The sequence below is a fragment of the Crotalus tigris genome, unplaced genomic scaffold (assembly GCF_016545835.1).
Source record: "Crotalus tigris isolate CLP2741 ecotype Arizona unplaced genomic scaffold, ASM1654583v1 scf7180000024307.1902530, whole genome shotgun sequence".
Classification (NCBI taxonomy): Eukaryota; Metazoa; Chordata; class Lepidosauria; order Squamata; family Viperidae; genus Crotalus; species Crotalus tigris.
The window spans coordinates 201,807-218,407 of NW_024100479.1; the positions used below are offsets into that span (position 1 = coordinate 201,807).

General features: G+C 38.6%; 1 protein-coding gene across 3 annotated transcripts in view; it reads right to left on the reverse strand.

Annotated features, from left to right (window-relative positions):
• LOC120299681 overlaps positions 1 to 16,601 on the reverse strand; it is a 289,240-nt gene that overhangs the window by 18,431 nt on the left and 254,208 nt on the right. For 2 of the 3 annotated variants that reach the window (XM_039324736.1, XM_039324735.1), the window contains exon 5: positions 3,882 to 5,938. The exons of the other annotated variant lie outside the window; for it this stretch is intronic. Coding sequence is in view for 1 of the 2 variants with exons in the window: in XM_039324735.1 (XP_039180669.1) it covers positions 5,860 to 5,938 (79 nt within the window). In the remaining variant the exon portion in view is untranslated. Of the gene's footprint in view, positions 1 to 3,881; positions 5,939 to 16,601 lie in introns of those variants that run through there. 3 annotated transcript variants of the gene reach the window in all.

Here is a 16,601-nt window from a genome sequence, read left to right on the forward strand (position 1 = left end):
TAGAGTAAGTATACTTAACTTGTAACAACTCTTCATAGACTAAGCCAGTGGTTCTCAACCTTTCTAATGCCATGACCCCATAATACAGTTCCCCATGTTGTGGTGACCCCCAAGTGGGTGTGGCCACCAATAAGAGGGAGTAGGACAGCTAGGGAAAAGGGAAAAAAATGGCGGACAGCGTGGTTTGGCGACCCCCGTGAAATGGCCATTCGACCCCAAATGGGGTCCCGACCCACAGGTTGAGAACCACTGGACTAAGCTAACTCTATTACTGAGGTGTAGCGGGCTAACGGAAAGGCTTTGCAGGAGCCTGGTCAGCGAGAGGGAAGTGGAAAGCTGCTGCCGGTTTGGGCATGGCGGGTGTAGACTGGGGGAAGGGAAGAAAAGGAGAAGGAGAAAGGGAGTGGGGGTGGTTGTTGTTGCTGTTGGGGAGAGACCAGGTGAAGCTGAAGAGAATTGGAGTTTTAGGTAATTCCTCTCCTTTGGAGTAGTGGGAAGGAGAGGAAGAGAGAGAGTGGTATTTTATTGCTTTCTTTTGCAAGGGGATATCCCAAGCAAGGGGAAGAGAGTGAGGAAGTTGCCTGGGGTGCTGAACCAGGTTTTAATTAGAAAGAAAAGGGGAGGGATTTGGCATAGAGAGAGACCTGGGACGATGGGTCCTGACAGAAGAGGAGGCAAGACGCTACCACTTCGGAGACCAGCAGCCATCCAAACGCTGATTACTACTCCTATTCCCACTGTAACTGCCGGGGATATTAGGTGCCAAGATATCACATATAAGATTTCAAAAATTTTAAAACTCAATAATTTCAAAATAAACTACACATAGTCCAGATAAAATTTCTTAGACTACACATGAATGCTATTTCTAATCATTTTTCAGAAGAAAATAACCATGTTCAAATGAGAGAAAGACATGAGTCGCAGAATAGTTTAGTAACTGCTTTTGCCACAAAATACACATCTTTTTCATATTTTAGATGGTACAAAGAAATGTTTTCAGAAAAAAAACTATGTGTCTTCTTATTTTTCAGATCCTCTAACTCAAAATTTTAAAACAAGTAATGTATGAAAGTAAGGTTATTTTCCCAACTGTAGAAAAGCGTTTGTATAATATGTTCTGGATGTGTTACTCATGGTGAAAAAATAAATAGTAGTTTTGCTTTCTGAATGTTGTTGAAGGGTATATCATAAAACTGCCCTTGAAGACACTTGGATAAACTTCTAAAGTTGATTTACATTTAATCACACCTTTTTTGAGGGCAAGAGCGTTTCTTGAATTAATCTGTGGTCTTAATTCTTTCTGCATAGTCTGCATTTTCTCTTATGAAGGATTTGAGCAACCTTAAGAAACATACTTCTTGGGTTTTCTCCTAATTATTTCCTTTTCCTCCTCCTCCTCCTTCATCTTCCTGCTGTCACTTATTTGTAACACAAGTTACAAACAATTTCATCCTTCACTTCAGAGTCAATTCAATTTGCATTAAGGCTCAAAAGAAAAGACAACTAGCTAAATACACTTTGGTCACAAAAAAAATATTTGGGAATTGTAATGTTAAAGCAAAAATCAGTCTAGTCTTTCCATATTCCGGAATCCTATGGTTCATTGCCAAAGATATAACTAAAAGATTTTGCTATGGCAGTAGTTATTATTGTTGATGATAATAATATAATTATTCCATCTATTTTTACTTTTCTAGAGGAACTCACATCACAAAATATGTATATTTCTAGATTAAGATGAGATTAATGAGCCATATGGGGATTTGTATAGTTCAACTAGTTCAATACTTTTGTTACAATATCTTATTAGCTCTAAATAAGAAAAATAGATGACTATATCTTTTTTACCTAAGCACGTTTACTTTTTTCATATTTCTTGATGGTGTTTTAACAACTAAGGGTATCTAAGTTACGAGTCTCCTGAACGTTTCAAAGGGAATATGGTCTCCTTTTTTCCCTAATATCCATTTTTTTGGGCCAGATAAGACCATTTCTTTGAACTGTAGTGAAGTCTAGTTCTTAGAGGACTCGTAATCAATAGCACCTTCAAGAAATGTTATCGTCTTTTTGTGTTTCATCAAGCTGCTCTTGTTTCACAAGCTAGTATTTTCTTTCAAACTTAACTACGGCCCAACTAATTCCAACCTATTGACCTGGAATTATATCTCTATAGGACTTTTTTTTAATGAGTGGGGATGGGAAGTGGGGAGGGAGAATTGAGATGCCATATATACATTATATGAATGGGAGAGGAAAAGCATAAAGTTGTCTACTTGTGTTGAAGTCTTAGAAATTAAGTAATGAAGTTTTGATGAAAATTTTGCTTTGTTTGTAAAGTTGGGTGTGGTTTAAATTATGAAATGATAAGTGTATGTCCTCTTGATATGGGAGATATTTAAGTAATCATTCTATATCTAGTAACTTATTCCAGTGTGAGAAGGCTTCATTTACATTATGGGCAGAAATATTTATTAAAGTAATTAGCATTTAAACTGTTTATGATTATCCCAACAATTGCTCAGAGTGTAAATCCCTGTGTAAGCTTAATTCTTCTCCAAATGAATGTTGGCAGTGACAATAACTGCCTGACACACCCAGAACATTATTACTCAATTGCACATATCCTGTTGTAACTAATTATATAATAATTAGTTTTCAAGAACACATTAACTTTTTCTCTGGCATGCTCTCACCCTTCCCCACCTAGTTGCAAAAAAAAATAAAAAAATAAAAAAAAAATACAGCAAATCAAGTATATAGTGTGTGCTGGTGCCAAGTCTACCTTCAGGTTTAATATATTTTAATAAAACGTTATTGCATACTCTCCATATATTTAAATAGATTGCTGGCATGATCTTCTTTCTAGTTTTATGTCTATAAAACTTACTCATTGCACATTATTGAAACTGATCTGGAAAGAAAACTTAATAGCTGCATCATTTCAAATACAATGCTAGAGATCAAAATCTGATTTTTCTCGGAGTGGCTGAGCCTAGGGGTGGAGTCAAGAGAGGAATCAACCTGGAGTTATTGTGTTCCCACAAATGATCTAAATCCAAACCCTCTTGAATTCTGTTAATTCTTTATCTAGTGCCAATTTAGTGCTGACTGGTGACTACATTCTTGTGTATAGGCATAGGCCAGTGGTTCTCAACCTGTGGGTCGGGATCCCATTTGGGGTCGAACGACCATTTCACGGGGGTCGCCAAACTACGCTGTCCGCCATTTTTTTCCCTTTTCCCTAGCTGTCCTACTCCCTCTTATTGGTGGCCACATCCACTTGGCCACGCCCCTGGGGGTCACCACAACACGGGGAACTGTATTATGGAGTCACGGAATTAGAAAGGTTGAGAACCACTGGCATAGGCAAAAAAATCAGCTTAACTGGAATTTACTATGTGGTTCTGATTCTTCCCACTCAAGAGATTTGTGAGTTCTAGTTTCCAATCATCCAACTGAAAGTCTGTCCAAAATTTTAGTACAAAAGTTTTGAAAACAGGAACCCGTATGTAAGTCTGGTTATTTTTGCCCTTCAGTGACATTTCTACTGCACTCCTATAGCAGTACTGAAGCCCTAGGAAAAATACTGTGCCATGAATACAGTACAGTATATGCTATACTTTAAGATGAGCAATTTGAGTGGAAAAATCATATAGTATGAAAATGTTCTGGACTTCTCATCTTTTGTGAAAATGTATAGATTGCCTATCCTACCATTTTTAGCTGCCAAAATCTGCGATAGACAAGAAGGTACTAACTTACACAACCAATTCTTTTTTTAAAATGTGCATTTGTAGAGACTGTTGAATAAGGATAGGAATTTTGCCTAACTGAATATAGAATTATGGAATGGAAGTAATTCATAAGATTACAGTATATCAAAGGGTAAATATGTGAATACATTTTATTAAGAGCTTGTTTTCAAAAGACTGTCCACATGGCAGAGTCACTAATTTGAGTCCCTTATATAGCCCTTTCATTACAAAAGCTAAAATTCTTTTCTTTTAAAGAGAAAAGGTAAATTTGGCCAAAATAATTCTGGAGCTATGATTTCCCCCCACCCTTCTTCTGATCAATTGTGTCCAATTCTCTGAGAATACCTGGATAAATCCCTGAAGTTTTCTTGGCACGATTTTCAGAAGTGCTTTGCCATTGCCTCCTATATATGGCTGAAAAAAAGTGACCTGCTCAAGATCATGCAGCTGGATTTGTGCCTAAGGCAGAATTAGAACTCACAGTTTCTAGCCTAATGCCCTAACCACATACATACATATATGTATGTATGTATGTATGTATGTATGTATATATATATATATATATATATATGTGTGTGTGTGTGTGTGTGTGTGTGTGTGTGTGTGTGTGTGTGTAATTCAAATCAGAGGCTTTGAAATATATATTCCAGTTGAACTAATCTGCAGGAACCAAATAACTTAGAGGGACAGAACAGTTTTCTCTTTCTAATCAAACTACTAAAGTTTGTGCTGTAGTTGTAGATCCTGCTTCCTAACCTGATGCCTGCCCTCTTTATATTAGATTTCCCAAGCCAGCATGACCTAGGAATGGAATTGTTATCTGAAGGGCAACATTTTGAGGAGAAAAAAAAAGATTTTAAATAGGGTCACTGTTTTAGTACAGACACCCCAAGCAAAGGAGATAGTAGGAAAGTGCAATACCACCCTTCATTTTGCTCTACCTACTTAATCTTCCAAGTCAGAAAAGACCAAATTCCTTTAATCTATTTTGACTTTAAATTAAAGAAAAACAAACAGAATTTTTTTTTTTTGCACCTGGCTCGACAAAAGTAACTCGCTTGCTTGACGAGATTTCAAGCGGCCGGGATATTAAAACCCTGAAAAAAGGAGTTTATAATGGAAATGCTGACAGACTATTAACTATAGCATCACTGCTCTAATAAATGGAATGGGCTGTCATAATCTCTAGTTCATAAATATGCAAATACAAGACAGAGGATTTGCTCCAAAGGATGTCTCTATAATTTTAACTGACCTTTACTGATACTAAATGAGCCTGTTGCTTCTGATTTCACGTTTTAAATACAAAGCACTGTCTATTTTGCTTGCAGGATGAGATCCTGTTTTTCCTAGAAAGTGTATCAGCATTTCTACTTTCTTCAATGGAAGCAAAGCAGAACTCAAATGTCAATGCAAGGTTAAAAGTCCCACTTGCTGAGCAAAAACCTTCTTGGCTGCAAGCAATTTTTGGGTTGATACACATCCATATTCACGCCAAATATGTTTGCTGAATTAATTACTCTCTTCTCTCTCTCTTTTTTGAAGGGGAGATTTCAATTGCCTCTTTTCCATTCATGTGTCAAAGATCTCACTGACCTGCCAAAATTCAGTCAGTCACTCAGTGATAAACAGCCCATCAACACAATAATATCGACTCTGAATATTTTCCAGTTTTCTACTTTGGGCCAAATGGAGGTAAATCCAATGACTTAATATTTAATAACCTAAATGTAATTTGCTTAGAGTCTTTCATTGCATAGAAGAGAATTGGATGGCTAGCAGTTTTTTTTTTAGATTCAATCCTCCTCCCTCCCCTTAATTATTTTAAGCTATTCATCTTGGTATCTGATCCACTGATGCTTCGCCAAATTGCCAGCAGGGGAAAGATCTGTCCAATCCTGAAGCTAAATGAGTCACTGAGAATCAATCTGTTTAGTTTCTCTTGCTACGGCAGGGTTCCTCTGTCCTGGTCTCATTCAGAAAGAGGGCTTCAGCGTTGGACATTGCCGCCTCCTGTTTCTCCATCCTGGTTCTGTTCATCACAGCTGTTCATGGACTCCAACTGGCTGGACACAAAACCACAGATGCTCCGATGTCAATGCTATGCCGTTCTTGCTCTGATGGAAAATGAAGACATCCGAGCTTTCTCAAGGTTACTAGTGCAGTAGTTTATCAGGCATCTGAAGAAAAATGAACAACATGGACAAATTGTTCAGCTTGTTTTTTCAGCTGCCCCCAAATTTTGTTCCCAAATCCCCAAACGTTCTCAACAAGGGAATAGCCCCAGAGAAGTGTGGTGAAGAATTTTCACCTTTCTCTCCATTACTTTATAAGCTCAAACTGTCAGGTGCATTCATATACTTAAAAGGAAAATGGTTCATATAATCCTGAAAGGGAGGTGTAAAGGTTTTTGCACTGCCTGCTAAAAAAAAAAATGCTAAGAAGCAAGCATTTCATATTTCCTTTCTTTCTTCAGAGCCATGATTCAATTGCATAAAACTATGTGCCTTGCTCTTAAGAACTTCATGTAAGATTAAGATAACTGGTATTTTCATGGTAAATGATTAAATTAGCAGACACTGTTTTATCTTGAACTTTGCCACTGAGGCTGACATTTTTGCACAATTTACTCCCAGACACTGGTAATCTAAACTGCTCTGCCTCTCTCATTTTTCAAAGCATTTGAACAACTAAAGAGCCCTTCTGCCTCAGACTGATTTGTAAGAGGGCAAGTCTTGACACTCTTTCATCCTGGCATAAGAAACGGCAGAACAGAATATGGATGATTTCTTTATTTCTGCTGAACTTGGATGGGGACATCATTTTAGTGTATAGCATTGGTTCCCTCTTTTTGGGATGTGGGTGTATATGTGGGCACGCTTTCATATTGTGGGAAGGCTTAATAGTTTCAATGATACTAAGAGTGACATTGATGGGAGCTACTGTCAAGGTCATCCTTTCTTCTCCAGTAAGGTCAAGAGGAATGGTATGAAGCTAAGGATAACCTGCAACAGGACAGTAGATAAAGCTTTATAAGTACCAAGAAAGTCAAAGTAGAACAAACTTCAACCTGAAAAGAGTCAGAATAACAGATTTGGAAGGGACCTTGGAAGTTTCCTAGTTCAACGCCCCCCCCCCCCCGCTCAGGCAGGAAACCTTATTGTTCAGGCAGGAGCAATTAAATCAAGTTTTGTATTGTTGTAAAGAGACTGTATGGCTATGACTGAAACTACAGAGGAATTTGGGTACCAGATGATGACATTTCCAGTATTGGGGGGGGGATTCTGGGAAAAGCACAGGACTTGTACAAGTGGATCTGGAACTAATGATGTAACCCAATCAAAATCAAAATTAACAGGTGGCGCAGCAGTTAGAGTGCAGTACTGCAGGCCACTTTAGCTAACTGTGTTCAGCAGGTCAGTGGTTCAAATCTCACCGGCTCAAGGTTGACTCAGCCTTCCATCCTTCCGGGGTAGGTAAAATGAGGACCCAGATTGTTGGGGGCAATGTAAATATATATATATACATTGCTTACTGGTGTACACCGCTTAGAGAGTGCTTGCACTTAAAGTGGTATATAAGTCTCATAAATAAATAAATAAATAAATAAAATTAGTTTGATGGTGCCAGTATCAAAAGAGGAGGAATGTGCCTCTATTTACAAAGATGATCCAAGAAATACAGATTTGAATTAAGAAGGATATAATTCTATTTCTATTAGAATCAGTGGATATTCAATGAGTATCTGTGTTATTGAAGTTAATGAAGCCAATATAGATACAGGGAAGGAAGATCCTGAGGAATTCTGTAACAAATTGCAAGAAGTGCTAAATGAAACATCAAAAAACAACAACAATGTAGCCCTCGTTATGGTAATTGGAATAAGAAAAATTAGAGAAATGGAGGAGCGTATAATTACAAGAATACTTGGATTTGATAAATGCAATAATTTAGGACAGAGGCCAATAAGCATTTTGTGAATACAATTCTTTGTTCATTGCCAACATCTGCTTCAAGTGACAGAAATGCTAACTCCTCACTTAGATATCACAGGATAGAAAACCAGAATCATGTGGGCTATCTGTTAGGAAATAGAAATACAGGAAACAGAAAATGTGAAAAGGAAATCCAGCCAGCTGTGACAGTTTCAGGGGCAGATTGTGGAACAGACCATGAATTATTGGTGTCAAACATACAGGTTAAATTTAGAAAATTAAAGAAGGAAGGGCTGCCAGTAAAAATTGAGATGGAGAACATACAGCCAGACAACAAGAACGATATAATGAATATATTATGCACTTAACTTAAGGAGTAAGGAACTTGAGAAGTTATCATAAAGGTATTATAGTACAATATTTCTGGAGTTAAGATGATGTCACTAAATTTAAAATGCAAAATTATACATCCTCAGGGCTTGTGCTTTTTCTTAGGTAGGGACAATAGTGCTGGGTTATTTATTTATTTGTTTGTTTATTTATTTCCCACCATTATTATTTTTATAAATAAGTCAAGGCGGCAAACATCTCCAACAAAGAAACTTCCTTTCTCTTATTTTCCCCACAACAACTCTGTGAGGTGAGTTGGGCTGAGAGAGAATGACTGGCCCAAAGTCTGCTAGCCAGCTTCCACAACTCAGTTTCCTGCTTACCAGCCTGGTGCTTTAACCACTAAACCAAACTGTCTCTCTGGTTATTACTTTTGAAAAGGCTTTATGGGGAGCTCCACCATGTATCAAGCAATACCTTGCCAGGTTTGAACCTGCTCTTTTATTCAAACCACGAACAGAGACCTTGTTGCAAGTCCTCTTGTTTGCACAAGTATTGTCCAGGTGATAGGCTTTCTTAGTGATAGCCCCCTTAACAGAGCACCTTCCATTGGATGGCCCTGATCTTGCTAGCGTTTTTTCTTTTTACACAAGTGGAAGCAGTTTAGCTTGGTCCTTAGATTAGATCAGTTTTAAGAGCATTAGATAAACGGGAAAGATCCAATTTCAGTATGTCTCATTGTCAGAAAGTATTAAGACTGCGTTGTTATTTGTTAAAAATTCTTCCACTGAATTGAACTAATAAGCTAATGTTCCTCTACTGACTGATATAAAATCGAAAAAAAAAGACATTCACCTTGCCTTCCAACTTAAAACCTATTAAGTTAATTTTAGACCTTAAGGGGTTATGAGAGAAAACATACTTTGCCACCATGGGAGTGGGAGCACTACCAAAAAATTGCAGTGTTCCTTCCACGCTGAGGTAAATGAAGAATCTCCTCTCTGTCTCTTTTAACCTTCCAAGATACCAGGCTCAAATGAAGTTTGGTTGTCCCACAGTTATGATCCAGTAGCCATCTCATGAAACAGGAAATATGAGACAAGAAGGACGATCATTCTCAATATTTTACTTCTATTTTCTTTTAAACTTATATCAGGTTTTTCCAATAATCTTTTAACATGAATGATTTTAAGAAGTGCTTCTTGTTTCTTTTCTTGTTTTTTTTCTCCACTCTTCATTTCCTTTCCCTTTTATAGACCTTAGACCAGTGTCCCCACCTCCTGGTCCATGGTACCGGTCCATGGCCTGTTGGGAACTGGGTCAGACAAGCAGCAGCCAGCATGCAAAGCTCCATTTGTGAAAGCAGTGGCATATGTGGGAAACCGTGCCGCAGACACCACTGCCAATCTGCAGACCTGGAAAGGTTGGGGACTATATACCTGACAACATGCATTATCTTGCTTTTATTGGTTTATAAGTCACTTGGGGAATCTTTTCAGCCAAAGAGTACTTTATTTTAGTCTCACATCATCCCATTTTTCTAGATGCTCAAGGCAGCTTAAATGGGGATCTCCTTTCATTTATCCCTGCAAAACCAAACAATGAAATAGGCTGGGCTGGAAGAAAATGACTGATCCAAAGACATAAAGCCAGTTTCTATGGCCAAAGTTACATTTGAATCTAGATCTCCTCCATCCTAGTCCAACCCCGTAACGATTACACTATATTTCACTCATATAAATGCTTTAAGTAAATCAATTTTATAATTTTGCAAGGAAATCTATTCTACAGTTCTGGAAAGGGATCACTCTTGCTATAATGTGCCAGAAGATTCAATCATGAGAAGACCAGCTAGTAAATACCTGCAGATATGTGTTATTCCCAGCAACAATTTTCATGGGTCCAGGCCCAGGCAATGTTTGACATAAGAAGAGTTAATGAAGTTAGGAATGGAGCTCTAAACATGGAATCTACTGAATCTACTGAGGCATTGCTGCTATATCCTGAAATATCTCCTTGGAAAATATATTTAATACATATGATCAGACTCACCCTCTAGAAAAGGGAAAATGGCAGAAAGTCAAAGTAGGAGGAACAACTGGGACTATTAGCACCTATAGGTTCTGTCAGCAGGGCAAAGTGAGAAGAATGTGTTGCACATTCCAGCTTTCATTCTTTGTGATGGTTGATCAGATTATGCTCTATATATTCTTTTCTGTTCAATTATACAGTAGTACATAGAAAAAGGCTAACAGCAGATGGAACAAAATTACTCAGTTTTAAAAGAAGGACATTGCAGGATAGGCTGACTCTTGTATTTCAGCAGTCTGAGTTGTGTATTATTATGATAAATCAAGCATGGCAGATGATATCATGTGGGCTTACCTTTCAGCTACTTGGTACATCACTTGAGCATTGGATTTGTCATCACCAAAACAATTAATTATGTACTTCCATGTTATCAACGTAGTATATGAAAATATACTTGGCTAGCTCACACCATATGGGTCTCACTTATGTCAGCATCCTTCCTTAATAGAGGAGGTGAATGTTGGCAAGAGATAATAAAATGGGGTCATGAGAAAGTCCAACTTTCATAAGCTACATTGACAAGCAGGATGGACAGATTATGCAACCTCCAAGATAACACATAGAACAAAATGGATTCTGTAACAATTCTGCTTTCTCCACTCATCACCTAAACAGACTATGAAGTATTTCCAGCTTTAATATATTTTGCATGGTAATTTTGAGGTATTTAATCACTACTAGGTAATGACAGGTAGGCTAACCAGCCTAATGTGTCTTGAGCTGAGCTCCTGTAATGGTATGAGGGAATGGCTATGGGAGGCACTGCAAAGAGACTCAGCCAGGGGAATAGCCAGATAAAAGCAATGTAACTCACAGCAGGAATATGGGCAGCATAAGTGGCTCAGAAAAGACCCTTTCTAGTGGTGGGTGGTGATGGTGGGGGAAATAAATGTTCTTTCAAACTTGCAAGATTGATATGAGTAGACCAGATAGGAAACATGGCCAGATGAGCTAATTCTGCTTTATTGTAAGGTTACATTAACCAAGTTTGGCAAGTTTAAAAGTATATTTCTATCCCTGTCTCCTTTACTTGCCTTGTCCACATTCCTGCTGTGGGCTAAGTTGCCCTTTATCTGACTATTATCTTGGTTGCTTCTCTATATCCCATCTCCCAACATATCTTTATGGCTGCCTTGATACCATCTGTACAAAATGAATAGCTTATAGTTATGGACATTTCAAAATTCACAAAGCTAAAATATTTCTGCCTTTGTTAATCATGACTTAGTGTGATGGATGCAGTGTGTGTGGAAATCAAATAACATGATTCGTCCTTCTGATTAAAGTTAAATTTATTAGCAATTAAGACAAGGGTAGAAAACAGAATGAGCTGAACTTCCAATTCTACCATCCAAAATTATATAGTGAGTGACTGCATTATTTGTGGACAGTTAATATCTACTAGAATTTGACAGTATTAATATAACTGCAATGCAATTAAAATAACCCTCCAAGTTTGCAATGCTAAGATTATTTCTGCTCTAATTAAATCATAGCTCTTTAGCAAAAATGAGAACAAAATTAAAATGTTGGGCATCTCTTCTCCCTCAATTGCTTTCAGCACTTTCCTTCTCTTGCCCTCCCTCTTGGTGAATGTTGCTTTGAGGCAGTGGTGGGATTCAAATATGTGAACAACCGGTTCTCTGTGTGGATGCTGCTTCCGGAAGTCAATTCTGGGCCTGAGCAACAAAAAATTAGCTACTGGTTCTGCTGAAGTGGTGCAAACTGGCTAAATCCCACCACTGCTTTGAGGCCATCCTTGGCCATCCTAGTGAAGAGGAGAAGGCAGAGTGTCTTTGGTTAAACACCTAGCACACCTAGAACACTCCCCCAGCCAATCAGAGCACAGCCAACCCCCCAACCAATCAGAGCACAGCCAACCCCCCAGCCAATCAGAGCACAGCCAAGCCCCTAACCAATCAGAACACACCTCCACCCAATCAGAACACAGCCAAGCTCCCACCCAATCAGTTCATACCCCCACTGGCAGTTAAAAGGAAGAAACAGCTAAGACCACACATTGCTGCTCGAAGCACGAAGCTGAAAACACCAGCCTGAAGATGACGAATGGGACTTCGTCAAAACGTCGCCAAGACACTTCCAATTTTACGCGGGAGAAAACCCGAACAACCAAACACCTACATACAAACACCCGCGAAAACCTCAGAAAACATATATACCTACACACATACATACATACATACATACATATCTGTCTCTAATTACGTTAAAAATTTGAATCCTGGGTGATGTCATGTAGTAAAAACAAATAAATACGAACACCAGGATAATATCAAACTAGGATTTGTTTAATAAAATGCTGAGCTTTCATCAGCCAGCACTGCCAACATCATCAGAGCATAAAAACAAGTCAATGGGAGTTCCCTTTTTATACCGCCGGCCGATTTTGCGCATATATATATATGTCTTTGGTTGTTCGGGTTTTCTCCCGCGTAAAATTGGAAGTGTCTTGGCGACGTTTCGACGAAGTCCCATTCGTCATCTTCAGGCTGGTGTTTTCAGCTTCGTGCTTCGAGCAGCAATGTGTGGTCTTAGCTGTTTCTTCCTTTTAACTGCCAGTGGGGGTATGAACTGATTGGGTGGGAGCTTGGCTGTGTTCTGATTGGGTGGAGGTGTGTTCTGAATGGTTAGGGGCTTGGCTGTGCTCTGATTGGCTGGGGGAGTGTTCTGTTTGGTTGTGCTCAGGTTAGTCTGAGTTGCAGAGGGGTTTAAGATTTTGAGCTGCCTTGCTATTTTTTGGCTTCGCGTTCGTGGTCGTGCCTCCTCTTCATGGAGGGTGTCAGTTTGCTTCATGTATGGATTGGAGGGGTTTAAAGTGGCTAATGATGCAGCTGTGGTCTGGCTTCTGGTGAAGAGGAGGCACGACCACGAACGCGAAGCCAAAAAATAGCAAGGCAGCCCAAAATCTTAAACCCCTCTGCAACTCAGACTAACCTGAGCACAACCAAACAGAACACTCCCCCAGCCAATCAGAGCACAGCCAAGCCCCTAACCAATCAGAACACACCTCCACCCAATCAGAACACAGCCAAGCTCCCACCCAATCAGTTCATACCCCCACTGGCAGTTAAAAGGAAGAAACAGCTAAGACCACACATTGCTGCTCGAAGCACGAAGCTGAAAACACCAGCCTGAAGATGACGAATGGGACTTCGTCGAAACGTCGCCAAGACACTTCCAATTTTACGCGGGAGAAAACCCGAACAACCAAAGACCTACATACAAATACCTGCGAAAACCTCAGAAAACTATATATATATATATATATATATATATATATATATATATATATATATATATGTGTGTGTGTGTGTGTGTGTGTGTGTGTGTGTGTGTGTGTGTGTGTAATCTTTTCAGCCATCCTCAGTACTCTCTGAACTGCCTTCCTGTCCAAAGCAGTAATGCTTCCAAACCAGACAGTAATGTCATATGACTTGATCGTCCCTCTACAGAAAGTGGTAAGGACAAGGTGCTGCATTTTCAGAATTTGGGCACTTGGCAACGGGCATGTATTTATGACAGTTGCAGCATCCAGGGTCATGCTATATCACCATTTGGAACCTTCCCAGCTGTCTTTTCACTAGCAAAGTCAATGGGAGAAGATGGATTCATTTAACCACATGACAGACAGCAATTGCACCAATCTGTTTAGCGACCATGGCAAACAAAGTTGTAAAATTGGGTGCAATTCACTTAAAGCTGTCTTGTTTAACAATAGAAATTCTGGTCCTGATTCTAGTTGTAAGTTGAGGACCAGCTGTATTCAACAAATAAATCTCACTAGGCACTGGCCAGATTTTTATACAGTTTCATAACAAAAATTAGAAGATGCAAAGAAACATTGGGGGGAAAAATATGTAAAAAGTGTCAAATGAGCTAAAATACAATATAAATACAAATATTTTTAAAAATAAAGAAAAAACTTAATGCACTTAAAAGTACATTACTAAATGAATAAAACAGGAGAATACTCTTCTATCAAAACACTAGATTACTAATCTACCAAAATACCAAAACGCTAAGATACAACTCTATCCAATGTTAGATCAGTGTTGAAAATTCGTAATACAGTTTCAGATAATAATAATACAATGAACTACAAAAAATTAATACAATCAATATGCAATCCAATAAAAGGGGAAGACTGCAGATTTTTTATCTTCCCATCTGTTGAGCTCCTCATTACAGTGCTGTAGTCAAGGAAGTTGCCTAGCAAAATTTTACTACTTTTCATAAGGCTTACCTACGAGTAGAGAGTTTATGTAAAAACCATCCAAAGTACCTGGGATTTCTTGTTTTAAAAATCACAGAATTCTGGATGTCTCCATAGAAAAGGCAATTCCAAGGCATTTAACAGAGTCACACCTGATTTTTTTATGACCTTTTCTGCTATGGTTGTTGAGCGAATTACTGCAGTTATTAAGTGAATCATGCAGTTATTAAGTGAATCCGGCTTTCCCATTGACTTTGTTTTCCCGAATCTGGCTGGGAAGGTCAGAAATGGCAATTGGATTTGAAAAATAAAGCCGACTGCACTGCACTGAGAGTTGTCCAAGTCTTTGCAGCCCGGATCTGGAAGCCTTAATGAAGTGTTATAAAATAGTGCTACTTTAAAAGCACAAATTATAGTGCAGATCACATTTAAGCAAGAGCAAGGAGAGTTTTTAATTGATTTATTCATTGGATTTATTGATTTCTTTTTAATGGCCTTGCCCAGTTTCCCTATCTGACTCCATTCACATTGGGAGTCATCCTCTGGCATTCCATGCAAAGCTAAGTGGAACCGTCAAGGTCAAAAGTGGTTTCTCCTTGCCTTTCTGGTTTGATAAAAAATGTAATTGAGTTAATGTTACTGTTTACTTTAGACATACAAGCTAGTATAGTTTAGCTATCATTACAGGAGGTAGTTGATTATTCAAGCGAAGTGATGGAGGTTTTACTCTAGTCACCTACTTCTGTATTTATGATACATTTGTCATTTCACAGGTCAGTTTTTAAGCTCTTATTTCTTTCATTCTCCATCCTTCCCTTGGAATTGTAAAACTGCATCTTTTGGCTCTCATGATTAAAATCTTCAGGGTGTTTGTGCTCATTTCAGATAAACTGACTGCCTGCAATTGAGCAACTACTATGACCTTTACACAGATGGCTTTCTGGTGTTGAGGCTATGCCTCCTTTGATGGAGGAGGCCAGCTGAAAAAGCTGCACTACAGGGAGTGGAGGGGTGGGGTAGAATAATTGACCTATCTGTTGTCCAATATAGAATACTTGAAATCCATTTCCGCTAGACACAATAGCAGCTAGCAAATTAGTAAATGGAAGTTGGAATGAAGGAGACCTGATAGTCATCTGACCATAGGTTACACTCAGCTTTACAACTCCTGAAGATGTTTTTCAGAGGGTTCATATAGACTGCAAACAATATACAGGTGGTCCTCGGTTAACAACCACTTATTTAACAAACATTTAAACTTCCAATAGTGCTCAGCAAGTAGTACTTATGACTGACCCTCACATCATCTCCACAATGACAGTATATGGTTGCCATTTGTGACTTACTTTCCTGGCTTCCGACAAGCGAAGTCAATGATGACACACTTTACAACCGTGTCATTAGTGAAAGCAACTCTAATCCCAATTTCTGACATAAACTGAGGACTACCTGTGGTAGGGTTGCAGCAGAATTTAATGAGTAATACTGACTCTACTGATCTGATTAAATATTTATAGACAAGACTCAAAACGCAGAATTATTAGAATGATAATAGTAAAATAAGATCTAATGAAACAGGTCAGCTTTCTGATTGAATCCCTTCTAGAAGAGGGGTTACATAAAGCTACATTATTGCCCTGTTGTTAGTTGATTTCTATATAACAATTCCATGGCTGATCATCTAACTTAAAAAGAATTTCATTCTTCAGATATTTCAGGGATACATACAGCTACTATATGTAATGATACTGTGATTCTATCACTCTCATTGATGAGTCTATGGAGGGCCCTTCAGTCTTTTAATATATCTTCTGCAGGGAGCAACTGCTATAGTTAAGCTCAGGGCTTTTTTTCTCATAGAGCGCCCAGAACGGAGTTCCGACACCTTTTTTGGATGGAACCTTGTAGGGTAGGCAAGGCGGGTTGTATGACATGTGTGAGTTTTTTTTTTTTTAGTTGTACTAAAGCCCAACTCAAGGTATTATCAAGAGGACATAGAAAACTTGACCTGATTCATTATTAGGGGGATATTCAAGGGTGGTTTATTTTAAGCATGTCTGCCTTGTTGTAGCCCTGGGTATAGCATAGAGGTGTATTGGTTACTTGATAGATGATCTGTTGAAGGAGCACAATTTGGTAGCATTTCTATGTCAGTGTTCCTGGATCTTTATCCTCTGCCATGGAATCTCCCTGTACTACTTGAAAGTATTGGTGGCTGGAGGCCACTTCTACCTTGAGACAGATTCCAAATGG